We start from the raw sequence: 15,367 nt of genomic DNA, 5'->3' as shown, positions 1-15,367 counted from the left end.
GAGCCAATTCATGGTTGTATAATCTAAATTGCCCCTAGGTATGAGTGTGAGCGTGATTGGTTGTTTGTCTCCTTGTGGCCTGTGATTGGCTGACCACGAATTACCCCACCTTGTGGCCATAGTCAGTTGGGATAGGCTCCAGCACCCCCTGCGACCCTAGTGAGGGTTAAAACCTCTGATTGTAGGTTTTTCACAACCAATCCAACAATATGGCAGGTGCTGACAATATCTCCGTTCAGAAAGGCCGACATCGCCCCCAAGATGGTCAACAGTTGCACCGCACCTCATCCATGCTGCCTGGAGGACTCCCCGTCCCCATAGAGACAAGCTCCTCCAAGCGTTGATGGCCCCCGCCCTCGTCAAGAGCATTTACAGGGACGATGCCAGTGAATCTGGCTTAGCGGCATTTGGACATTAGTAGTGGTTTTCCCTCGAATGCCGACCTCGCGTGGTTGGCCAAACGGATTTGGTTTCGTTTATTACCGTGGGATTACGAGGCGTTATCCAAAGAGGCTGAGATTTGCGTCCTGTGGGGCGGGGAAGAGCACTCGGATGAGGCTTTCGGCACCCGAGTCCACTCGTCGATCGGCCGATCCAGCCAGTATGCTCCCGTAATAACCCGAGACAGTCACACGAGCGAAGACGGAGACAATGCGCCCGTAAAGGTGAGCGACATTTTCTTTTGCCTTCACGTGTCGATCATCCGCCACCGATGGGAACCGCCTTTCACCGGTCAACCTGTTTCCACAAGGCTAATGACAGCAACATGCTAACTCATTGATGGGAAGCTAATAAACTCACGAGACATTTCCTTATTTTAAAAGCATTTTCCCTGATGTAAAATGAAACCAACACGAGTCGCTAATGTGATTTTAAAAAGTGTATTTTTGGTAGATAGATTCGATATATTGTGAACAACATCAGGCAGGCCTTTGCTTCTGGGTTATAATGACGTCACATTCACCTGCCTACATTGGATAGTAATTAGATGTGCACGAAACAATAATTAGGCATTATTTTTTTAAATGTATGTTTGTTTATTATATTCAAAGATGAATCTTATAGTGGAACTTGGTCCACAAACACTCTAAATTGCTTCTTGAATGGTTGTTTGTCTCCCTTTGTCCTGCGATTGGCTGGCCACCAATTCAGGGTGTCCCAAGCCTCTGACCTGAAGTCAGCTGGGACAGACTCCAGCATCCCCCATGAGCCTAGGGAGGATAGAGCGTTTCATAAAATGAGATGAGAACGTGAACTTTCGAGTCTTACTTGGGGCTGTAACTAATAGTTTGTATTTTGGGGTTTATTCATATTAGTTGATTATTTGGTCTACAATTAACATTATATAATTAATAATTGTGTGTATAATTAAATCAAATGAGATAAATGACATTTCATATGTTTTAATCAAGCCAATCTCAAATCCTTAATCCAAGATAACATGCTATTTATTATTTGTCTGAACCACTTTATCCTCACTAGGGTCACAGGGGGTGCTGGAGCCTATCCCAGCTGACTTCGTGCCAGAGGCAGGGTGCACCCTGAATTGGTGGCCAGCCAATCACAACAAGGCTAGGGGCAATTTAGAGTGTCCAATCAGCCTACCATGCATGTCTTTGGAATGTGTGAGGAAAACAGAGTACCCGGAGAAAACCCCCGCAGGCCCAGAGAGAACATGCAAACTCCACACAGGTGGACCGACCTGGATTTGAACCCGGGTCCCCCACTGTGAGGCAGACGCGCTACCTAAATAACATATTGCATCATATACAATTGTGATAATCACGGGTTTAATGTGTACGTTATTTTGTTCGGCATGAATCTGTACGTTTTTTTGTTTTTCAGCATGGATGTAGAAGAGAGTGCAGGGCAGGGAGGGGGCGGCACCAGTTGGAGAGCAAGAGAAGGCAATGCCGGAGGAGGAAGTGTGGAAGTTATGGTGGTACCTCCAGACCTGTATGATTCTGCGAGAGCCAAAATAGAAGCAAATCTCCGCTGGCTGTTGGCCAAAGCTTATGGTAGAGGTAAGATGGACTCTTGTGCTTTCACTTAGGCTTTCTACACTCACTATATCATGATGTGTTATTGCAATGTTTACCAATTTACTTGGTCATATTATAAGATATGGTCAATGAACCTGAGCAATAGCCCATATTGAGGGTTTAAAAAGGGGGACCATTATCCTGCACTCCGTCCACCACATTGGTTTGGTATAGAAAAACAACAACAGACAAATGCAAAGTTTTCCCTTAACCACCTTGTAAAAATCCAGTCATCCATCTACTCCCTACATGAGTTCCTGGCTTTTACAGCTGTTTTGGGGTTAGTGTCCATTTACTTATCAATTAAAGAGCAAATGTAATAAAAAAGACAATTTCTGACTTACTATTGCACTGAAAAAACATTCCGAGTCTGCATCAAGCTTTTGACCTTTGGCGAGAGATGTACACCCTGGACTGGCGGATGGTCAATAGCTTCAATAGTAAGATAAGTCTAGACATTCTGAATGTTAGCTTCCTATACGATACAATTAAGCTTCTCTCAGGCATTTGTCCCAAAAAAAACCATTACAGCGACATTGTGGTATCTAATTGTAAGTATGATGTTTGAAATTCTACAAATGCTGGTGTATCCTGATTTTCCGCCAAATCCAGGTCTCTGTTCCCATTTGCTCATATGATAAACTGGTAGAATTTCGACTACAAATACTATGTTGTTTAAATACTCCCACAGCTGTCAATGTATGTTTTCATCCATGAATCTAATATGGGCCAGAATCAATCAATCTGAACCAGTACACACAGTACAATCTTCACGTGGTGGGTGGAAATTCATGCTCGCATCTCTCATGATGATCCAAATTCTTTTATACACAGGTCACTACCCACGACAGCTCTCAACCACTTCTACCCTGTGCGCTTAAACTGCCTGACATCGCTAGGGCGTGTGCTAATGTGTAGAAAGTAACCCTTCGAAGTGGGTTTTTATGTCACTTGATTTGAGTACTCTCTGAGGAGGAGTGTGAGCTGTGGGTCAATCATCAGTCTGTGCAAGAAAAAATATCACGAATGACCTCATGTTCCCTGAGCCACATGTAATTCTGTGCTAACCCTAGAGTTACACGGTAATATTGTAAATATGAACGGTCACATTCCAGTTTAAGGTCTAGCCTTGTGTGCTAAGGAGCTGATCAAGATGCCCTTAATATACATCACCCTGTGAAGTGTCTCTTAATCTGATTGGTTCTCCTTGACGTCAGGTGTACCTGCGAGCTGCTTTCTTTGTTTTGGTTCTCGGCTCAACCAATATATTGAGTATGGCAAAATTAACATTTCAGTACCTAACAGCAGCCGCGACAAAAACGACATTCAAATTTCCATTGCAGCTTCTCAATTGATTCTCATTGTTTGATAAACAAGGGTTAAAAAGTAGTTTATACATTTTCTCATAGGCCTGCTTGTGCTATTATTACCTATTTTTTTATACTAACCATAAGCAAGCATCTATGACTAAGGCGATTGCGTCTTTGTTTTTGCCGATTTGCCGGCCGGGCTCCTCAAGTCGGATCAAACAATTTCTCGGACCACTATGATTTCGTTTGTTGTGAATGAGTGGGAACGTGTCCATGCGTTGGTGTGCTTTTTTTTTCTTAGAACACGATTCCTACTCACAGTAATGATAGTGTGTGTGTGTGTAGGCCAAAATACTTGCATGAGATTAAGTAGCGAGCACAGCCTTCTGCTGCCCTTCAGTGCTGGTGAGAATGTCACATGTTTAAGTGATTAATGGGATTGGAAGTGAGAACACACACCTGTTTGATTAGTGAAAGACACTTGGACAGAAAAATTCAGTCTAGTGTCCAACATTAAGTCATCCCATATATATGGTATGAGCAATCAAAATTAAGGACAGGCATTCCCATAACCATTTCTATGGAAATTACCATTGGCAGGATAGTTTTAGGTTACAGGTAGTTCAGCAAGGTATTATCAACATATCAATAAGAACTATGTCGAAGAATTCTGCCAAAATTGTGTTTAGTGTTATGTTTTAACGCGACTGACTGCCTGTACACGTGTCACACGAGTAAAGTAAATGTGGATTAGCGTCTTTAAGGTGCACTAAAATAGCTTCCCTACATCTTGGCGCACGAGCAGTGAACCACCAGGCGAGCCGGCACAACATCAGTTCCGTAATCGCTGCTAAGTCTTGTTATCTTTCCAACTCTCAGCGTGCGGGGTTGCTACTTTATTTCAATGTTTTCCCTGTCTGAAGTTAGACTGCTGAATACATGAGTTTAAAAAAAACACATCAACAAGTGCTGGTTCTAGAGGTGAGTGTGTAGTTCCCTTCAAAAAGAGTGCTTCCAGCCAAAGCACTTTCTCTGTCCAATGTACCAATTCACATGCGTGAACTCTCGTCTCTGAACTTCTTCGCAAATGTCTGTTAAATTAACAAAATTGCAGTCAAAAGACTGTCTAAAACTGTGCTACATCTATCTTCAATAAGGGAGTAATAATGGAAATTAGCAATTGGCTGCAATCTTACATCTTTACATATATTTGTTCATTAACATGAATACAGATATGTTCATTAATATGTGCTGTCCCTCATTGAATAAATCAAACTCAAACCCAAACTTGTTAAAACTTCTAAATAATTGATCCCGTTCTCATGAATAATTGTGGTTACAAGAGAACACGTGGCACAATAAAACTGTTCTAGCAGTTAACAACATTCAAATTTACTGTTCTGTGCATTCAAGCAGCTGAACAGGACAGGTTAAAATTAATAAATATATCCAATTAAATCTTTATTTGATGAATGAATAATGAAATGTATGCAACGTGCATGCTTTTTTCCCATCAGACCACATCCCAAAGGACCTGCAGAACCCCTTCTACACTGACCAATATGAGCAGGAGCACATCAAGCCCCCTGTCATTCACCTGCTGCTGTCTGGAGAGATTTACTGTTGGGTGTGCGGACTCATCCTGCGCATGGAACGAGCCGCCTCGCTCCAAAGCCACCAGTCCGTGGTCCAGGCCCTGTCCAACAGGGGCATCCACGTGCGGGACTCAGACGAGATTCCCGTCACCGCTCTGGATCTCAGCTCGGCCCCCGTCAAGATGGTGTGTCATGGTTTATTTCTGGTTTTCCCACTCAGTAACATGTTGCAATTTCATAATCATGCATGCTTTAAGTAAGAATCAATGGCTGAGTATTTGCCCGACCGACATAATTTTGGTCGTGTTTTTTTATTGCCTTCAGAGATTCCCATCTAAATAAAATTCAATCTCGTATGTCCCTTTTGACCAGGCTTCTCAAACTAATGAATCACAAGTTTTTTAATTTTGACATTAACAACTGGGCGGCTGAGTGGTTAGCGCGTCGGCCTCACAGTAGGGGGCCTCTTGGCGACCCTAGTGAAGATATAGCGGTTCAGAAAATGAGATGAGATAAGACTTGTAATTTTTCTGATTGAGTGTATACACCGCTGCACTTAGCTTACCTTTGTCTGCATTCACATTTGTTGATTTGCCCTTTCCTGGTCAAAAGGGATTTAACATCTAGTGCTTTCAATGGCAGCCAATGAGTTAACAAGGAAGAGACCCTAAAACTAACCAAAAAAAACATCAAAATATACCAGAAGTTTCTCTGTAATGCTCCAAAATGTGCATGAAGTGACCGAAAATGAACTTTTGGTGTTCCATTAACAATGATAGACACCAATTTGTCTCTTAAACTGGAAGATTAGCTGTGAATGCTCCTCTTTCAGTGCCATTTGCGGTGCATTTATGAATGGATTTTGTATTTCTTCTTGTGTGTGAAGAGCTGCCACATGCACTTGATCGATGCCTTGATGATGGCCTCCATGTTGGAAATGATCAGTGTTGAGAAGGTGGTGTCCAGTGTCAAACGATTCTCCAACTTTAGTGCCTCGAAAGAGCGTCCAATGGACCTGGAAGATGCCATGGTGCTTTGGCTCAACAAGGTAAAAAGGAAGAAAACAAATGTTGTGTTTTGTAATTTTGCATGGGATTTTTTGGGTGACCTGCTTCGTTTTTTGTCGGCTGAAGGTGAATACAAAGATGAGCTCTATCTCTGAGAAGGAGATGACGTTGAAGCAGCACTTAGATTCACCGAGCCATCAGAAGGTGGGTAGGGAAAAATATATCCACTAAGCTATTTCACTTGGATTGGTGAATGTAGCGGAATACAACCTAAATCATTTGATGATTTTATTTTATTTTAATTCATATTTGGTAGTGATCACCATTGTTTTTGTCAACCGACTTGATTTCTGCATGTACCTTTACATTGAATTTGTCTTTCCATGAAACAACCTGATTTTAGTGGATTTCATATCATGCATGTATGGAACCCATCCAGTCATTTCTCTCCTCTCTTCACCAGCCTGACTTATTGCATGCATTGGCCCATTGCCTGTTGGAACCTGTGGAGTTCTCTCGAGTGGTAATATAACCAGCACTCAACTTTTATGTTAACATTATTATTTTGTCATTTTGTACAATTAAACAATATATATTGGAAACCATTTTCCAATGCCTACTGCATGAAGAGGTACAGATAATGGATCTGTTAAATTGACATTCGTAATTTGTGTACCTGTCAATTTATACGTATTTTTTTATTTTATATGCATTTTGATCATTTCAAATTCTCTACGCCGTATAACAACTTTAGTACAGGAAAAAAACAATTTTAAAGTACATTTTTTTGTAAAACCGATCTCATTTTACCCATTGTGGCTCTACTCTAATTCGAATCGTCTCAGGACAGTGACATCTTGAATATATTACATGGTGGCACCCAGTCCTCTTTATGGAAACTTAAAGACTTTAAAGTGCGGCCTATGTGGGTAAATATGTGTCACATTGTGTTTGTACGGTATATTATTGCTTAATACAGCGAATTGCAATTGGGGAGCAATTGGCCGAGGTTGACAGATATGAATTTGGGGTAGGCTTTTGAAAAAATTATACCATATCTTAGGAAGTTTTAAAATCCAAGTACCACTGAATTAAAGTATGTAGCCGACATATTAAACCATAACGATCCTTTCGTCGCCGTCCAGGTGCGCTACCGTAGGGATTACCTCTCTGGTCGGGCACTTCAGCACTTCTCTCTGATAGACGACCTGTGCAAAGATGTGTGCGATGGTGCCGCTCTTCTGTCCCTAATCCATTTCTATTGCCCTGAACTCATGAGACTTGAAGGTATGGACGAAGCCATTATCCCACCATCAACTGGTGACAAAAACGTGTCTCAACCATATACATCTGTGTCCTAAATCTAGATATCTGCCTGAAGGATGTCGCCTCCATTGCTGATAGCATGTACAACATCCAGCTGCTGATAAAATTTTCCAATGAATACTTGAACAAGTGCTTCTACCTAAAGCCTGAAGACATACTGTATTGTCCTTCTGTGTTAAGGGTGAGACAAGGACACACACTAACACATTAACAAGGTTATGGAACACCCCAAAAACTTCATGACTGTTCCTGTTGAGAGAGCAAGCACGGATTATAAAGATAAATCATCAACCATTTCTCTCAATTACAGTAAAAGTAATGAATCACTGAAAATGTCCTAGGAAATCTATCTAGTTAACAGAGTAGAATAAAAAAACTACAGTCATCCCTCGCCACTTCGAGTCTCAAATTTTGCAGCTTCTGCATCGTGGTATTTTCCATAAGTATCGGTCACAAGACAACAATACTGATTTGAACCATCATTTTGTAGGAGAACAGATTCAACAATGGGACATTTTAAATCGCAAAATGTCATTTAAAAGACATAAAACGGCCATTTAACACGGTTTAAACAATCATACTGCCATCGCTTAATGGCAAGCAGTTATTGACTTTTAGAATTTGGATGGTTAGATTTACAGGTAGCACGACTAAACATACTTTGCTTCCACATCCAGTATAATGTGATGGTGTTCATCGCTGAGCTCTTCTGGTGGTTTGAGATAGTGAAGCCTGATTTTGTACAGCCCAGGGACCTAAAGGAAATCCGAGATGGTAAAACTTTAAGTCTGTATTATGAGGCCACTTCAATCGCTTGGGGTTTTGTTTTTCATGTTGAATACATCCTCCATATGTTTACAGCAAGGTTACTTCTGCAGCCCAATGCCTCTCAATCCCCCCCACCCATCAATGTCACCAAACGTAGATTCCCAACTGTGCCAAGTGCTGCTGATATATTGACGCAACCATCAATTCTGGACTATAGGTAAACTTGTCTTCCATGCATTTAGCACATTGGTCTCAAATGTTGACTCATTTTATTTCCTTTAAGAATGTCTTCCTGTAGCGGCACTGGACCTAGCATTTCCAGCCCTCCTGACTCTCTTGTACCTCGAAGACAGAGACGGCTAAGGGGATTTGAGGACGATCCCACAGGTGATAGTGGCCTGCGGAATTGCATTAGATTTAAGGAATGTTTCCACTTTCTTAAAGTAAGATTAAATTTTTGTCTTTATACCTCAGTGAGGAATCAATGTGGCGTAAAGCGGAAAGAAGAAAAGCCTCAGGGTTTGTCACAGATCTTTTCAGACCGGAGGCGCAGGTGAGCAATTGCATACTAATCTCAGTAGTCACTTCCATGCCTAAGCCCTGATTTTGTACCCCTGACCAGGTGCTCACCCCAGCCAGCACCATACGCCTTGGATTTCTTAAATAAGGAGGATAACCCAGACAAAGTTAGTCTGGTTCGCTCCGTCAGCAAAGAGAACTTGGCCTCAAGCATTATGACACCTAGTCACATGCTGGTGGGTTCACGGCACCCTGTGTATCAGCACGGCCTAAGTGGCCAAAGCGTCATCAGGCACATTCGCGTTGAGGATGAGGAGGAGATCTTAGAGGAAGAGGAGCTGGTGGCTGTTATACACCCTCGTGCTTACCCTCGACATTCGTTCAGAAGCGACATAGAGCGGGATGAATTGGAAAGCCCCCACACAAACTCACCACGCAGGGTTTCTAAAACGCTAGACGTGGCCACCTTAACCCCAGATTTGCGGACAGACAGTTACTATCTGGAGCCTCTTATGCCAACTGTCCCAAAGCCATCCAAAGAGAAGATTTCAAGCCCGAACAAGGAGGAGGAGAGCGGGGAGAGTCGCTGCAAGCTGTCTTCTGGGAAAACAGCAACAGACCTTCCACACAAATTACACCAGAAATTGCCGTTGTCTGAACGTGGTAAACATAACTTTAAACCCATACCTTCAAGCAATCCGGTCTCCACCCGGGAAGGCTCGACGGACACTTTGCTACCTGAGAACACGCCACCGCAAGGCTTCTTTCTTCACTTGTCCGGAGAGTCGGATTGCCACAGTTATCTTTCCTCTGATGCAGAAGTAGGCCAAGATTCTGACTCTGACATTGCAGATTTTGAGGAAGATGACGAGGACATAGATGTGATGGAGTTAGGTCGGGTAAGACGAACAGGTTTACTGCGAGACTTTTCAGAAGTGGAGTCTTTTAAGTTAAGAGAAGACTTGAAGGTGCACGAACGAGAGGACAAAGAGGACGGGAGTGGGCGCTCCAGCCCATGCCTCAGTACGCTGTCTTGCGCGAGCAGCTGCAGTGCTTCGGGCGGCGTTGGCGTCAAAATGACTAGCTTTGCCGAAAGAAAGCTGATGAAACTCAGCCTGCGTGACGGGTATTCCAGCACCAGCAGTTCGCAGAAGACGACACCCGACCACTCTGAAACCAATTTTTGCCCTCCATGGCAACTGAAGATAGATGGTAGCCCAGGGTGGTCAGGGAAAGACCCTTCATCTGCTCTGAAGAAGACTCTGACGGCGAGTCCTCCAGTAGTGCCTTCAGAGCTGCTGCAGCTCCACATGCAACTGGAAGAGCAAAGACGTGCTATCGAGCACCAGAAGATGAAGATGGAGACCTTGTCGGCACGGCAGAGACTAAAACTTGGCAAAGCCGCGTTCTGGAACATCGTGAAGAAGGGTGAGGGTAGAAGCGACACACTTCCTCTCCCACTCAAGCATTCACTTTCAGATGAAGTGTTCAGTACTCAGAAACCAAAGAGCTCCTTCTGCAAGGATGACTCTTGTCTCGAGGTACTTAAAGTACAGGGAAATGTGGAGGGTACACAGATAAATCGAGACAACCGCTTAGATGTCTCTGGTCAGGATGGTGCTTCTGAGTCGGACGCAAAAGAGCGCTCCCGCTCCATAGACCTCCTTAACGAGGCCATCAATGTCATCCAGCAGCAGATGACGCAGCTCTCGTTGCAGCAAAACATGCTGATGAAGAATAACGCTTCTTCGTCCGTAGAGCCTAAAGAGCCAGACCTGAAAGCAACTCCGACTGCAACTCAGCCCACCACCTCAGACCATACATCTTTCGACATCAATTTTGTCGACTTTAACGAAGGTCTTAGCGTGCCCGGCCGCCGTCCTCCCAAGCTAAGCTCCAGCCAGCGGAGCAAACCCTCCACACCAAAGCAGAGCCAGAAGAACAGCAAATATTTTGATACAGAAGCTGAGATCTCTCCCATGGAAAAAACTGGTCCCGGAAGCCAGGATGCAGAGAGTTCCAGAACAGATAGAAACTTCAGAAGACGCACAACTTTTAGAATTCAAAACGACCAAAGTCTTGCTAAAGAGGAAGCGATGCTATCTCCTGTCAAAGCTCAGTCAGAGGACGTTAGATTTGAGACCTCCGTCCCTTCATCATATTGTTCGGAAGATGACAAGGTTGACAACTCGGGGAGAGAATCTGCAGGTGGAGAAGAGAGTTCTAGGAGCAAAGGTCTGCTGATTGAAGTGGACCTATCAGAGCTGAAAGAGCCTGCAGGGGATGACAGCACCGACACCACGGATGGCGAACAGAAGAACGTCATTGGCTTCTTCTTTAAGGTGATGTTCAAGACTAATGTGCAGTGGGCCAAGGGTTGAATTTGAATTGAAAAATTGAAATTGCATGCAATATCAAGCCTAAGTGCCTAATCCACTCTTTATCTCTCAGGATGACGAGAAGGCCGAGGACGAGATGGCCAAACGTCGCGCTGCCTTCATGCTGAAACAGCAGCGTAAAGCCGAGGAGGCCAGGGCGCGCAAGCAGCAGCAGGAAGCGGACAGTGAACTCAAGCGTGACGAGGCCAGGTACACCTCAGAATTATTGATCCAGTGTCCACGCCAAGGCTTTTGCCTACTATTTTTTTGCAGGCGTAAGGCAGAGGAGGACCGAGTCCGTAAAGAAGAGGAGAAGGCCAGGCGAGAGCTGATAAAGCAGGAATACCTGCGGCGGAAGCAGGAGGCATTGTTGGAAGAACAGGGTCAGGGCAAGCCTAGGCCCAGGTTCAAAACCCGCAGGAGTAGACCCAAATCGGTCAATCGCAGCGAGCTCAGTAGCCCTCTTAAAGGATCCACCACGCGTACGTAGCTTAACTGTACATTGATGTAATTAGAATAATAACGGATGACATATAAAAGGGTTTTAAAAAAACTTTTTGCAACTTTTAGCTGAGTTGAGCCGCTGCATTCGAGGATCTACGTTGTCTTTGGTGGATACGGACAGCGTCATTTCTGGAGAGGCCGAGTCACAGAGGTGAGATACATATTTTGTCCATTAGGGCAGGAGAAGTAGATGACGAAATAGGAGCGGCATCAAATAACAGTGCTATGCAAATGACTAATTTCAGCACAAAAAAAAACGATTTAAAAAAAATTACAAGGTTTACTATTCTGAACGTATATCCAATCAAACTGGTCAACCTATAACAAGACAAGCATTTTGAAAATAATTGTAATTTTTCATGTAGTTTATATGTATATGTATTTGACAGGTTAGAAAATGAAGTGAAGTGTTCCCTGAAGAGTTATTTGTTACATTTATTTAAACAATGCGAGACTTGAAAAGCTAGAAAAATCATCTAACCCAAGTATTTTTTCCAGGGCCGAGTCGGTCTGCTCCATGGATTCTTTCTCTGTGATGAGCCGAGCCTCCAGCAGGGCCATGGAGCGCGACTGGGAAAGTGGATCCATTGCCTCCTCCATCACTTCCATTGAGTACAATGGTGAGTAGCCTCAAAAGAATAAATTAACAATTTAGAATACATACTTCATTGTAAGTACTTTACAATATTCAAATTACCCCCTATGTAGCCTATTCTTACCCACGGAAAGATTGTGAAGTCTTCAAAAATCACCTTTTGTGAAAACGACAAAAATGAGCCTACAAAGCAATCACTCATTTTCGTATCCTCCTTTTTGAATCTTGAATTTTTACATATTTTAAACAAATTTAAATCATTCTGTGTTCTTACAAATTGTGGGAGAAAAAACTGAGTACCCGGATAAAACCCACGCCATCCGGGGGAGAATATGCAAACCCCACACAGGTGGACCGACAAATGCATTAAGCCTGCTTCCCAGTTTTTGTTGGCCCGCAGTTATGAAAAATTATCATTGACCTTTTATGTGTTCAGTTAGATCATGCATTACCTGTAACCTCTGCTTGTTTTTTTTTTCATCCAAGGACCCAAGCTCTTCAAAGAGCCCAGTTCCAAGTCCAACAAGCCCATCATCATCAATGCCATCGCACACTGCTGCTTGGCTGGAAAGGTGAACGAGGCTCAGAAAAACATCCTCCTGGAGGTCTGTTTTATCTATAATCCTTATAAAGCGTGTATGGATGGATGGATGGATATATTAAGATTCTCACTGTACTTTTGTCCAAACCGTGCATCATAGAGAGTTGATTTTTTTTATATTGGCCAGAAAGGGCTGTCAAATCCTAATAGACGAGTGATTGAATTTCTTCACCTTCTCTAAGTGTGTAAACTCTGAGTTAATGTATGGATCGTTATTTTCACATGATGTCCCTAAACACACTGCATGGCTGATTGGTCACCAAGTTTCCAGGTGTGGGAAAACTGTTTTCTTTCCATGTTGACTACGCCTTACAGTAGGTATGTTTGTGCTCTTGTGTGGGCTTCATGTACGGCCTTGATTGGCCCTGATTTGTTTGCATTTCGAGGAATAGCTGTCCTTGGGCCATCGTCAACACAATCAAATGATTGGAAATGTGCATTTAAAGTGGTCCTCCTTCTTGGTTGATTTGGGATGACTGTGTGGGGAATGCTTTCTTGGTTTTTGGTCAGCAAACTTTATTTTAACCTTAGTTCTCTCCAGAATATTGATGTTTACTTTCACTTTTCAGGATCCCCATGAAAGGGAATTCTATTTCTACCTATTCCTCATACTGACATTGTGTTTTACTTTGTTTTGGTTTCCTAATGACGTTTTAGCTTGATTGAATTGATCTACAGAATTGCTTCTCAAATCATATCTGTACATTTTGCTTGATTGATTTGAAGGGCTGAACTTCTTCTATACTATACCAGTACATAATCATATACAAATGTTTAATAATAATGATTGTCACAATATAAAAAAATCTCCTCTTTCGGTTATCTTATCGATGAATTTTGATGTCACAGGAGCTGGAAAAATGCGAGTCCAATCACCTGATCATCCTTTTCCGCGACGGGGGCTGCCAGTTCCGCGCGGTGTACTCGTACTCGCCGGACACGGAGGACATCGTCAAATTCACGGGCACGGGTCCGCGCGCCATTGGCCGCAAGATGATTGACCGCCTATACAAGTACAGCTCGGACCGCAAGCAGTTCACAGTCATCCCGGCCAAGTCGGTGTCAGTCACCGTGGACGCATTGACCATCCACAACCACTTGTGGCAGGTCAAGAGGCCCAGCAGCGCCCGACGAAAATGACACCTGCTATTTCTCGTCCATTTACGACTGGCGGGCCGGACCCACGTACGTCGTCGAGAGTAAACCCTCGCTTAATGGCGATGGCAGTTTAAAGAGTTGTCTATATGAGATTAGGGTGAAATCAAATTGCAAAATCTCCAGTTGAACTTTTGGAAAATGTATTCATCGCAGTATTTAGATATGACGTTTGAGGCTAATGTGAAAAACGCGTTGGTCAGTTTCTCAACGCTGTGCAGTGATTTCCAACCTGCCTTGAGCCAAAAGCACCTATTTTTGTATAAGGAAAAAAAACATTACTTCACCAAACAAACAAAAAATTCACATTACTTCACCAAACAAACAAAAAGTCACATTACTTCATCAAACAAAAACACCTGGAAAATATTGCAATTGGCAAAATAACCGTTTAAATAAACATAGGATGCTTTTCAAGATTTTTTTTACTTTTGCATAAATAATTTAAAGGCTTTGGAATTCTGGAAAATATTAATTTGACTCACATTTACTTAAAGGATAATATAAATTTGATCTTATTTTTTTATTTTTTAGAGAATTTGATGTACTGCTTGTCACTACACATCAAATATGAACAACAATACTTTATTTGTTTTAAATATTTAACACCAGGTGATCTGGCACAGAGGTTGGGAATGACTGCGCGAGAGAACACAAAACAGTGTTAAAACATGAATTTACTGCTATTATTTAATGTGATAATTCTTCATTTGGCCATTTTGTTTCAGACCATAGGTATGTCCTGCATTCTTTTTGGCACTTTGGCTTAAGTACTGATTACAACCAAGTTGGACCTGTTTGAGATGGACGCTGCCTGCCACGATTCTGACATTTCAACAAAAAAAAAGGTTTGTCATTTGTATTGTGAGGCTTCAGACTTGGTTTGTTTCCTATGTTTTAAATGGGAAGGAATTTTTACACCACTTATTTCAACTATCTTTGTTTATTGCAAAAAACTAACCCTCCATATGAATGTGAGTGGGAATGGTGGCTTATATTGTAAAATGCTCATATTTGGCAAACCTTCTTTTCTTGGTTAATTGAAGACTCAAATTGTTCAGGGATTTTGATTTCAGTATTTTCTGGAGTTCCCCAAAGTGAATATTTTTTGGGGAAAACACTTAAAGGGCAGTAGGTGTGAACCTGAGCATGAATGATTGTCTACATACACAGCAATTAGTTGGTGCTTTCATTCACAAAAACATTGACTGTAGGGAGGAATGTCAATTTTTGGCCACCCGATATCCTTGACCGGCTTTTTTTGGAACTTTTTCCTCTGGAGAACAATGTATGTAGCTCCAAATGTTCAACAAGTTGCCTATTGGTTCCCGAGTCATTGGAACGTGATGGCAAGAAACACAAAACGCACTATACTTGATATTTCTTTTGCTGCATTTTGTATATTTTTAGTGGGATATTTTCTACCAGTTTAAAAAAAAACGGCACTGTTTTGACATTTATTCTGTCCCATTCCCATTTCATTGTCATATATCGTCTGTGAATTTATTTTCAAAATATGTAATAAAATGCAGTTAAATAGGCTGCTTCTTTATTACATGTGAACGGA

At 42.4% G+C, this 15,367-nt stretch overlaps 1 protein-coding gene across 3 annotated transcripts; it reads left to right on the top strand.

Moving 5' to 3' along the window:
* The first annotated feature begins 303 nt into the window (after positions 1-303).
* LOC144210659 (calmodulin-regulated spectrin-associated protein 1-B-like) lies at positions 304-15,341 on the top strand. Of its 3 annotated transcripts, XM_077737428.1 has the most exons (20): positions 304-665; positions 1,846-2,024; positions 4,870-5,132; positions 5,834-5,995; positions 6,081-6,158; positions 6,418-6,477; positions 7,100-7,241; positions 7,322-7,461; positions 7,958-8,054; positions 8,142-8,265; positions 8,332-8,435; positions 8,523-8,601; positions 8,671-10,909; positions 11,019-11,155; positions 11,219-11,427; positions 11,516-11,600; positions 11,948-12,069; positions 12,531-12,649; positions 13,495-13,830; positions 14,529-15,341. In XM_077737428.1, the coding sequence occupies exons 2-19, from the start codon at positions 1,847-1,849 to the stop codon at positions 13,783-13,785; spliced, it is 4,629 nt and encodes a 1,542-aa protein (XP_077593554.1). In that variant the 5' UTR covers positions 304-665; position 1,846; the 3' UTR covers positions 13,786-13,830; positions 14,529-15,341. The 3 variants fall into 3 exon arrangements, with proteins under 3 accessions (XP_077593554.1, XP_077593553.1, XP_077593555.1); XM_077737427.1 differs by having other exon boundaries at positions 13,495-15,341; XM_077737429.1 differs by lacking the exon at positions 6,418-6,477 and having other exon boundaries at positions 13,495-15,341.
* Positions 15,342-15,367: the final 26 nt, after the last annotated feature.

This window comes from Stigmatopora nigra, chromosome 17 (assembly GCF_051989575.1).
Source record: "Stigmatopora nigra isolate UIUO_SnigA chromosome 17, RoL_Snig_1.1, whole genome shotgun sequence".
In the NCBI taxonomy this organism is placed as follows: Eukaryota; Metazoa; Chordata; class Actinopteri; order Syngnathiformes; family Syngnathidae; genus Stigmatopora; species Stigmatopora nigra.
The sequence above is the reverse complement of the archived record's forward strand: the minus strand, read 5'-3'. Positions and strand labels throughout refer to the sequence as shown.